At 41.4% G+C, this 11120-nt stretch overlaps 2 protein-coding genes across 21 annotated transcripts in view; both read right to left on the bottom strand.

Moving 5' to 3' along the window:
* Positions 1–1251: 1251 nt before the first annotated feature.
* Positions 1252–2813, bottom strand: si:dkey-96n2.3 (uracil nucleotide/cysteinyl leukotriene receptor). Its single transcript, XM_033986020.2, has 2 exons — positions 2799–2813; positions 1252–2180 (listed from the first exon to the last, which is right to left on the bottom strand). The coding sequence occupies exon 2, from the start codon at positions 2176–2178 to the stop codon at positions 1252–1254; it is 927 nt and encodes a 308-aa protein (XP_033841911.1). The 5' UTR covers positions 2179–2180; positions 2799–2813.
* A 285-nt stretch (positions 2814–3098) lies between these two features.
* The window catches only part of si:ch211-285f17.1 (sickle tail protein), a 114537-nt gene continuing 106515 nt past the window's right edge, over positions 3099–11120 (bottom strand). For 11 of the 20 annotated variants that reach the window (XM_055229917.1, XM_055229913.1, XM_055229911.1 and 8 more), the window contains 9 exons: positions 10552–11035; positions 10280–10478; positions 9477–9766; positions 9209–9379; positions 8910–9032; positions 7693–7770; positions 5984–7612; positions 5341–5466; positions 3099–4551 (listed from right to left, as the gene is read on the bottom strand). In XM_055229917.1, the coding sequence (XP_055085892.1) occupies positions 4033–4551; positions 5341–5466; positions 5984–7612; positions 7693–7770; positions 8910–9032; positions 9209–9379; positions 9477–9766; positions 10280–10478; positions 10552–11035 (3619 nt within the window). In that variant the 3' untranslated portion in view covers positions 3099–4032. The remainder of the gene's footprint in view (positions 4552–5340; positions 5467–5983; positions 7613–7692; positions 7771–8909; positions 9033–9208; positions 9380–9476; positions 9767–10279; positions 10479–10551; positions 11036–11120) is intronic. The other 9 variants (XM_055229920.1, XM_055229914.1, XM_055229916.1 and 6 more) reach the window with 5 other exon arrangements.

The raw sequence follows: 11120 nt of genomic DNA, 5'->3' as shown, positions 1-11120 counted from the left end.
CTAAAGGCAAAGGCGTCTCCTCCAGTCCGTTTTCTTCACAGCTTCTTCCTGGCTGCCCTGGTAACAAGTCAAAGTACGGAAGCTCATGTAGGCCATGAAAACAAAAAATTGTAAAACTTCTGCAACTTTATTTTGTTGTAATATGTATTACATTTAGTATAGTATTCGAGTATCTACAGTTGAAACCAGAACTTTACATACACTATATAAGAAGACACACACACTTTTTTTTTTTTCTCTCTCACTGTGTAACATGAAATCAGACTAGGCTTGTCCTGTTTTAGGTCAATTACATACCAAAGTTATTTCTATTTGCTAAATGCCAGAATAATAAGAGAAGGATTTTTTTTATTATTTGGTACCATTGGCTTTAAACTGTATGACTTGGGTCAAACATTTTGGATATCCTGCCACAAGATTCTCACAATAGCAGATATTTTGGCTTTTCCCTCTTGACAGAACTGGTGTAACTGAGCCAAGTTTGCAGGCCCATGCCGTTTCATATCTGGCCATAAATATTCAATAGGATTGAAATCAGGGCTTTGTGAAGGCCTTTCCAAAACACTGACTTTGTTATCCTTAAGCCACTTTGTAACCAGTTTCATAGTATTCTTTGGATCATTGTGCATTTGCAAGACCCATTTACGCCCAAGATTTAACTTCCTGGCTGATGCCTTGAGATGTATTTTTACGTAAGGTTCTTTCCTGCTGTTTCCTGTTCTTTTTTCTCTGTTACACAAAGAAGCAGTGTTTCAGGTGAGCCTTCAAATACAGTAGGTGTGTCTCTAATTAACTAAAATTTTGTCAATAAACCTATATCATCTGGGTTTTCCCAAATTGTTTGAAAGCATAATAATCTTACTGTATATAAACGTCCGACTTTGAAGAAAGATGAAAAATTGTCTTTAAAAAAAAAACTAGCAAATAGACAGTGTCAATGTATTTACATTTATTCAATTACAGGGGCTTTTATTGGCAAAATATTGTAAGGTAAGTTTTTAGCATTGAACATCCCATGGAGAAAAGAAGGTTTCAGACCCTCCACCAGACTCCAGACTTAACAAACTAGAAAGAAAAAAAATGAGGAAATTAATCACATAGCATCCCTGGACAATATAAACCTAATTATTTCACAATACTGTAGAGAAATAACAAATAATACACATAGCAACCACATTTCTGAAAAAAAAAGCAGCAAAGCAAATTATAGCATTGTTTTGTCTTTACTGCAATGGCATACACTGTGCTATTTTATGTCCTGTTTCTTGAGAAGAGCTGGTGCACTTTGCTCCTAAATGCAGTGTTGAGGAAGAAGTACATGACTGGATCCAGCAGTCCGCTTAGACAGGTCAGTGCAGAGGTGATCCAGTTAACTCTACCCAGGGTCTGCTGTGTGGCACTGCTCACATGTTCACGTGTGTGACTTTGAATATAGAAAACACGGCTCACATGGTACGGCATAAATGCAATGAGGAAGTTCATAATGATAAGGGTGACCATTTTTCTGACTTTAGATTTTATAGGTCTACAATTGCCCTGCTGTTTGAGGCTTCTTACTTTCAATAGTATCAATACGTAAGAGAGCACTACACAGGTTAGAGGAATAGCAAATGCCACAACAGTCGAAACTAGTGCTGTGGCTGATGCCTTTTCTAAATAAAGTAAGCGGCAACAGTGAGTCTTGTTATGAGGAATGTCCTTTTGTGGAAAAAGCATTGGACATGTGAATGCAGTCACTAAAACCCACAGGATTCCAACAGTAATCTTTGCATACTTGGTCTTTCTTATAGCCTGTGATTTCATTGGCAGGAGCACAGACAGAAATCTATCCAGACTGATCAGGCTCATCAGGTAGAGACTACAGTACATATTGAGGTGAAAGAGGAACCCAGACAGCTGACAGAGTACATATCCCAAAGGCCAGTGATTCTGGTTGATATGATATGCTGAATGCATGGGGAGGAGGAGAACGTAGGAGATGTCTGCTATTGCCAGGTGACACAGGAACACCTTTGATGGAGAGCTGCTTTTCTGATTGCAGAAGGACCACAGCGCAAATGCATTTACAGGAACAGCAAACACAAAGATCACAATGTAGAAAGCAGCAAATGCAATATTTTCTTCATTAGAGCCTCTGAAATGCCAGCCTTGTACAGGTTCCTCTTCAGAGATGTTCATTGCTGGTGAGTGGAAGACATAAACACTTCACTGTAAGAAACATTTCCTGACCAAAACATATTTGCCTATGGTAATCTATTTAAAAAAAAGCTTTTGGTTATTTTGCTTCCTAAAAATGGAACGTCAGGAAAAACTGAAGACAATGGTGTCATGAAGGCACTTTGACCGGCACCTGTTTTTGATGTTTTAAATGGACTTGTATAGATACTTGGTTTTTTTTTGTTTTGTTTTTTTTAAACAGGGCACCCATGAAAAGGAGTCTGAGTGCTCTCATTGAGCTCTCCCTTTATAAATAAAGATGAATAAAATGTAGTGAAAATATTCTATTCTATTCAATACTATATGTTTATGGCAGGTTATAGACATTAGCCGTGAAATAACCATGTCTTTATGTATTGAATTAACATTTTAAGTTAAGTCATTACAATCTGTAACAATGCTGGCTAAAGCCAATACCGACATATAGAATAAGCTGTTATTTTACACAACCATTTAGTATCATAAATGTATTGTCAAGTAGAAATTTGAAGTAAATAGTTAAATAAATATTAAATAAAGCACATTTCCTTTTGTAGTATCTGCTTACATAATCCAGAAATGACATTGAAAATATTTCTCACCTGTAGTCCCATTGATCCTTCCCCATTTGCTGTGCCCTTCACTATGTGTGAGAGTTTTAAAAAGTGAAGTGGAAGAGGCTCTACAGAAACAGAAGTGCTGAGAGGTGATCTGTTGATAAATGCGTATTAGTTATCTAGAATGCTATTCATTGAAATGGAAACAGGAAACTCTTTGTACTCCAATCAAAATGTACTTTTAGGTGTGTACAAAAATACACACACACACACACCCCCCACACACACACTCATTGTAAAGTATTTTATTTATGACTTAAAATGAAAACACAGAAGCCCACTGCATTACAAGCATGCACATGTCTTTATTTTTGCTACTCCGGTTTTGTCTTAACCATGTTTCTTTTAAGGTATGATTCTTAAAGCTTTACAAAAAAGACCAAATATTTACAAAAAATCTATTTGTGCAAACATCATTATTCTTTTACACCACTCTCCTAAAAGCATTTGAAAGGCATGCATACAAATAAACTTTGGTATGTTAACAAAACTACTCATCTTTTAGTACAAGCACCTATGTACAAATGGCAGAGCTGATATATGTTTCACTTTGTTTAGTACAGTTTACATTGAGACAACAACACGTTCACTTAGACCTGCAGTGTGTATGCTCCAGAACACACTAGAGTGCTTGTAAATTCCCCTAAATCTCATGACTGGAGAGTAATTGTACAAGTTTTGGCAATAGGCACACAAATGAAAACTTGTATTAGACTTGTATTACTCATTAAATCAGTCAGTACAATATGATTATACTAAAGAAGTTGGCAGTTCCAATGGGTCAACAATGATACAAAATACTACACAAAAACAGATTAAAATGACTGTATACTTTATGCATGTATACATTCATAAAAAGGCATTTACAAGGGTTGTTTTAAAGCAAAATAGGAAATATATAAGATTAAATATACTATGGTTATCTAACCTCTGTTTTTAAAAATAAAACTCATTTTACACATGATTGTACATCAAGTCCCTATTAATTTTGCTACATCAAGAAAAATAGATTTTTTTTTTAACACCAAAAGTGCCAGCTTTTATAGTGGCAACAAGATTTTATTAGTAAAATACCTTGCAAGGTATACCAAGCAAAAGATGAAAATGCAAATTAAGTGAAGAGCCAGTGTCAAAATACAGGAAGTGCATTAAAAAAAAACTTAAACCACAAAGACGTATATGAAAGACGTGGGTGATGTGTCTACCGTGGTGGGCGTGACTAGGCAGTGTCCTTAGCTGCGGTTGGGATGCAGGACTTTCCGCTGCTGCTGCCGTTGTGCGCCCTGTAGCTGTTGAAGCTCGGTGTGTGTATGGTGCGGATGCTCTTCCCACCCGGGCCCAGAGGAGTGGGCGACAGAGGGGAGGGGGTGGAGGCGGGTGAGGAAGAGGAGGAGGAGGAGGAAGAGGGGTGCACTCGCCCATTCTGCATGGAGAATGAGAGAGATTTACCTGTGTGCTGCGAGGAGGAGAGTTTGAGGGATCCGTTAGACAGAGAGGGAATGTGTGAGGTGGGGTGGGGGAGTGAGCTAGAGCGCGCAGGCAACATGGAAGACTTGGTTATGGTAACAGTGGAGGAAGAGGAGGAGGAAATGGAGTTAGTGCTGTTAGTAGCATGGTCCGGCGCACACTGGGAGCTGCCTTTAGTAGAGCTAGGATAAAAAGCAGGGATTTTAGACACAGGTACAGTCTGGGAAGTGGTTTTATGATCCCCTCCCACTCTTTTAGCACTTCCGTTAGCCTGCAAACAGATGCCAAAACAGATACTGGTTGTCAAATCAAATGGTACAAAATGCAAGACGATGTTAAACAAAAACGAACTACAAGTTATTGACATCACTTGGACATAACTAAAAGCTTGGAAAAAATGGTAGACAGAGACTGTGTTAGAATTGTGGAGTTGCATAGGAAGGCAGTGAATTTTAGGGCAAAGTGGTTATGGGGTTAGAAGGGTGAGAGCGATAGAGAGAGCTGTTATTCCAATGTGACAATGCAGGGAATGGGAGGAGTCTAGTAAAATGAATATGTGTATCACCATGAGTTAAAAAGCGGTGCAGTGTTGCAAAGTGCATTGTGAGAAAGTGGAATAAAAGTCATTTAGTTGTTGTTTTTTTAGTCAAAAGCATCTTGGGAGTGGGAATGTGGCAACACTGTTTTGGAACTCAGCTGTGATGGGAACTGGAGGATGCGATGACAACCCGGATGACGGCACGGGTTAAGAATCCTTTTCCTGTTGCCTTTTTTTTTTCTTTTAAGTCACCAACACAGCCAAAACCATGAGCAGTGTGGACATGCAGAAGCATACAGTACAGTGATGTTATTGGGGGGGTAATAACAGTCAAGAGTCAAAAACATGCCTTCTTGAGAGAAACGTTAACAGATCCACAGTTGCCAGCCTTGGCGATTGTAAGATTTTTTTTTTCAAAACACATCATAGCTCAAGCTTTGGTAGTCTTTGCTCCATTATGGTACATGCCTCAAGTTCTGATGCCTTACATATTATATTTTGCAGGCCCTAGAGTAAAACTACCTGTCGGAACTGCCTTTGTGCATCCTGCAGTTTTTGCTGTTTTCCTGCTTTTTCTGCGGACGACTGCCTGGACTTCGCGGACAAAGGGACGGGCATCCGACTAGTTGGGGAAGCGACACTGGCATTCTGCAAGGGGATCCAAACGGAAAAACAAAGAGATATGAAATAAAAGAAAGGAGAAAAAACACACCATACAGGAAGTGTGAAAATTCAAGCGACTGACAAGGAGAAGTTATAGATTTAACACCTCAATATTGTGAAACAGTCATAAAGCATGCACCCATTTAGACATAATACATTTAAACATGCAAAAAGGTCAACAAAGATCATTGTGAGTGTATCTTTGATGAGGAGACCAACTCTTGCTCAAAAACCACATTGTTTTAAGCAATGACTTCAAGAAAATACAGAGATGGTAGCCAGGAACCTTGTACTAAAAATGCCACCCCCAATCATGATGTCACCATGATTTTACAAAGTGGGAAAGAGTGACCGCCACAGGGGGCATTCCCAACACATCCCAGCACCAATGGAGTGAGAATGATTCGGTCATTGTTTTAGTGGTTAAAGTGAGGGTAGATTTGAAGACAAAACAAAGAAGGACCGAAAGGCTTCCCGGAGGTGATAAGAGCTAGATTGAGACCTGTTGTATGGAGCAGGGGGCACTGGGAGCACTGGGGTCGGATGATGAAGTAGTAGTGGTAGTAGTAGTAGTAGAAGCTGTAGTACTGGCAGTGTTGGTTGTGGGAGTGACTACAGGGCGGGGAAGGACTTTAGGCTTCTTCAGTGCACTTTTCAGTACCTTTGGGCCAGGTCCTCTAGAAGCAGGTAGTGATGTAGATCTTTTCAAATTTGCATCTGATTTCTTGCCTTTGCCGTTACTATCCTCAACGTTAACAGTATCATCTGGTGAAAGAGGTCCCATCTCACTTATGGTAGTCTCCAGCTGTTTGATAGTCTGCTCCAAACTGTCCAGCGTCTTGTACGTGTTCTTACGAATCTCATCCGTGCGGCATTGAGAATCAGAGTTTTGTTTCTTGAGCTGCGGCACGCCAGAAGATGACCTCTCCGCTAAAGATTTGGAACGCGAAATCTCAAATCGTTTTGCCTCTTTGTGTTGTCTAACCGTACCATCAGATTCCTCCTCATCTTCATAAACAACCACTTGTAACGTCTTCTTCCCGGATTTTGTCCCTGTTCGGATCGCTTGAGTCAAAGCTGCCAGTTGCTTCTTAGGGAATTTAAACTTGAATTTCTTCTTGCTGTCCTTACCATCCCCGCTCGACTCTAGATTCCCAGTGCTGTCTGATATTTCGCTTATAGAGGATGACGACGATGAAGATAAGCTTTGGTCCGTACCAGATTTGGACTTTTTGCCATCTACCACATCCCCAGCTTTTGCCTGCTGCCCACCTCTCTTTTCACTGTCTGACTCTTCGCTCTCCTCCTCTATCGTCTCCTCTGCTAGCATCCTCTCCAACTCCTCTTCGCACTCAAAGATAGTGGACAGTCTTTTATAAGCTGACCTGATGTCCATGGGCTCATCAAATATTATAATGACTGGTTTCTTGTTGAAGCCGTTGTCCTGTGGAGCGTTAGAATCCACAGGTGAGAGGGGTTTGCTGACCGCGTTGCCCACAGTTACAGTTTGCACGCTGCCCTTTTTCGCATTCACCAATTCCTGGTATTCCCCATTGGATAAGGCTTGAACTTTGGAGTTGGTGATCTTAAATGCGATGTTGTCAGGTGGTGGAGGAGCTTCTTCTCCTGGCAAATCTGGGCTAAGACTTGCCTCTTCGTTTATCTCTGCAAAATTACCCTTAGGGGGCGCCGCTTTAACCACCTTTGTTGTTATCTCCTTATCGCTCTTCACAACTGTCAACGACTCTGTTATGATAGGTTTATGTTCTTGTACAAACTTTTCTTTTTTCTTTTCATTGTTTATTTTGTTACGCATATTTCCCTTCTCCATTTCGGAACTTGTCTTCATGGACTCTGAACGTCTCATGTTTTTCCGAGGAAGTTTGAATCCGTTAAGTCCAACTGGTTTTGGAGAAATGGGTGGAGGTGACGTAGGTGACTTGGGTTGCTTTGGTTGTTGCTGCTGCTGTTGCTGCTGCTGCTGTTGCTCTGAAGAACCGGAATTAACATTGACATTTGAGACCTGTGATGGAGGCGGGAGGGGCTCTCGAGGGGGTTCAGGGGCGTCCTCTTGTCCTGTTGGGGGTGGTGGTGGTTCTTTGGGAATCTGTCCGGTGACGTAGTAAATAACCTGTAAGGAGACACAATGGATTAATACAAATAAACAAATTATGACAACTGCACATGTCACAAAAGTTGATCTGTACGTACCCCTTGGCTTTGTCGAAGTGTAGTATTCCCATTTTCATCAGTTTCTGGATCTTTCTCCTCCCGTTTGGGCTCTGTTGTCTGGTAGGAAATGGTATTACTGTTTAACTATAGTGTATCAGTGTGCAAATTATGGCTGACTTGAATAGAAATAGCCCTATAACAACTATACTGACTTATATTTTGGTTATCAATGTTTTTAGCAAATCTATATGTATATATGTATCTTCTTATTTGGTTCTTATAGTTGCCCTGAAAGCTGTAACTTTTCAGGTGGAGATTCTGCTACTTGATTGTCTCCATAGAGATTTTATTGCATTGCAGAGAATGTTAAATAGTCTGGCATTAAACTTTTCTATTTCCATGATGACAAGCAGGTAACGCAACCAGCAGCAACCATAATAGCAATAAAAACAATCATTTAACTAAAAAATGTAATGTCATACTGTGGAACATTTCAGGCAAACATGTCCATGTACATGAGCAGGTAGTGGACTTTCTATCAGAAAGATTACATAGTGCACCTTTAAGTAACAGAAGCTTCTTTTAGATATATATCTGCATTTAGAGTGACTTATTTACTTCATTGTCATCCTATTAAGATTAGCCAATTTTAGTACACACAATAAATGCAATCTGAAGAAACAAAACAGCAGTTGTTTGGTTACTGCGATATTAGCTGTGGCAGACATTCATTTAAAGCGGAAAAGGCAAACTGAGGGAAAATAGCGCAGGAAGAGCAAAGTCTACTATCAGATCAAGTGAAAGAGAGAAGCATGCAAAAGAGGCCAGACTGACCTCTAGTGAACTAAGTCTGCAAAAACAACCTGTGCCTATTCAAGCTAACACTGCTTTTGTACGTCTTCAAAAAAAGACAGAGGGCATTGCATTTGACTCATTTATTTATTATTTTAAAATGATGTCATATGACAAGACAGGAAATCTACTTGCACACAGTATTTGGAAGTAAACAATCTATCTTTTCTGCAGACATAGTCCTGAAAGTTTGTTTTTGATGCATCCAAAAGGGATCAAAATAAGGGAGGAAACAAGGCAGCAAGGAAAAGGAACTTGTGAAGGCAGCAGTTATAGTTCTCTGGAGTGAAAGCAAAGGGTGTAGAAGTCGCCGAAGTATTAAGCCATTGGCAGTATCAGAAGTGTCAGACAGTTTGGAGAGGCAGGCAGTTAGCTGGGCTGTGGTGCTTTGGCGCATAGTTTACCTTTTTATCTTTTAGGGGCAATATCGTCCCCGTTCTTAGCTCCCTGATTTGAGGCTCAATACGAGGTGTGGGCTCAATCACATTTTTCACCTCTGTGTCTTTATTTGAGCACTTCTGGAAAACCTAAAAAGTATAGAAAAGGGAATGGATCTCAAACCCCAAAGAGGGAGTTTGACAGCCCACCACAAAATCAGCCATGACAGGAAAAAGGACAGACACCCAACACCCAAAATACAGCAAATCACAGCCCCGTGACAAGATGACCTTGTGTTTGTATGGTGAATGTGTGATGATCTAACCTGGAGCTCTGCCATGATCTTGTCTCCCTCGTCCTCCTCCTCTTTCGGGGCTGGAGGAGTGACAGGGGGAGTAGCAGGGGGAGGGGTGCTTGGCTTCGGTTTGGTTTCCGGGGGAACCTTGGGTGACCTTGGTTGGGGTGATGGAGGTGGCGGAGGCTCTTCTTCAACCTCCTGATTTGCAAAAAAAAAAAAAAAAAAGTGAATTTATTTAGGTTTATGACAAAGTCGAAAGAAGATGTAGGGTCGCAACATTTTCCTACTGACTAACCGGAGTTGATGTGGAGTCCTTGCGTGTGAAGACCACCTCTCCAGTGCGGGTGGTGGTCATGCCTGAGGTGGGACTGGAGAAGGTTTTCCTTGGAGGGGGAGGTGGAGGAGACTTGTTGGCCTTCTCAGATCCGGTCTTGGTGCTATTGTCTTTAGATGATTGTTTCATAACAGGAGATTCCTCACTGTTCACCCTGGATGATCTTTCCAACGTGGGCTTGGCAGGCTTGGGAAGTTTTTCAGGCGCTTTTTTGCCTGACTTTTCCGTGTGGTTTTCAGGTTTCAACTCTTCTGAAAAGTAGCAAAAACTTAGTTGAAGTGATTCGCTTAAAGGTTCACCGTGTAACTTTTCTAGTGGAAGTTCTTTCACCGGCTTGTCTCTGTGTAGATGTCATTGCTTTGCCTGGACTGTTCCACACACAGTAGGGCATTTAACATATCTCTCTCCATGGTGACAAGCACCATCAGGTCGAGTTATAGATCAGATCTGTGGAGAGGCAATCCCCCTCACTGTAATAATGCATGTGTTATTGGCATTTTGGGGCATTAAACACCTGCAATTGAATACATGCTAGATACATGAGTTGCCATACTGTGGAATATTCCAAGCAAATCAATTTTAATTCTAATTCATTTTAATTTAGTTCCAACAATTGCTGTTAGTAAGCTACTTCTATTGTCACATCTGCCTTGGAGCTGACTGACAAGAGATTTGGTTGCCAATCTGCACCATCTGCCTCTCTGCCCACCACCAATCACACACACCTCATTCATACTTAAACAAAATGGTCCTCTGTTTTCTACCTGTTGGGGATTCCACAGTGTTAGGAGAGGTTGGCTGTTCCACAAGGGCAGCAGGGTGAATTGTCTGTTTCTCTTCCACTTCAAGATTAGGAATTCCTTTCATCATGTTTGCCTGAGCCTCCTGAAGAATCTTCTCAAATTCTTTTCCGTCATAGTGGCCCATGTTCTGCCTCCTCTCCTCCCATTCCTTCTCTGCTGCCTATAAGACAAATTGATATTGTAGCTATATGTATGTGATTACAGTATATGTCATATTGAATGCCGTGTAATACCTTTATTGACAACGCTCTGTTTTTGCTCTTATCCGGGTTCTTCTGCAGCTCCTCTATGACCATGTCCTTGTGGAAAGTGCCATTGCCATTACTTGCTGGATTCCCATTGGTCTTCTTATGGATGGGTGGGTCCACGGAGACGCCTTTGGGTGACTCACGACCTTGGCGCTTGCTTTGGGTGGGACTGGGCGAGTTTGCGGGGCTAGTGTTGAGAGGTGGGCCCGGCTGGGTGGTCAGTGCTGCCGACTGTTGGGACTGCTGTATTAAGACCATGGAGCTCTGGACTTGCTGGATGACGACCGGGGAGGAGGGCATGACCTCAGATTTGATGGTGGGGCTTTGCGGCTCGGATGCGGGAGGGGGAGTGGAGCTGGGAGGGGCTGATATTGGAGGGGGTTGAGTGGGAGTCTCAGCTGGAAGTGGGCTACTGTCTGCTGGATTGCTAGCGACAACAGGTGTCTTCTGAGGGTTTTCAGATGCACTTCTGTAGAGAGAAGAAAAACACATACATTTAATGTACTTGTAATACATTTCCTATATTTTGCAAATGTGGACTCTAGATGGGAGAA

The sequence above is a fragment of the Periophthalmus magnuspinnatus genome, chromosome 20 (assembly GCF_009829125.3).
Source record: "Periophthalmus magnuspinnatus isolate fPerMag1 chromosome 20, fPerMag1.2.pri, whole genome shotgun sequence".
NCBI classification, from domain to species: domain Eukaryota; kingdom Metazoa; phylum Chordata; class Actinopteri; order Gobiiformes; family Gobiidae; genus Periophthalmus; species Periophthalmus magnuspinnatus.
The sequence above is the reverse complement of the archived record's forward strand: the minus strand, read 5'-3'. Positions and strand labels throughout refer to the sequence as shown.

Bases quoted from the DNA above. Each gene is read 5' to 3' on its own strand.
- si:dkey-96n2.3 (XM_033986020.2), bottom strand. From the start codon at position 2,178: ATGAACATCTCTGAAGAGGAACCTGTACAAGGCTGGCATTTCAGAGGC.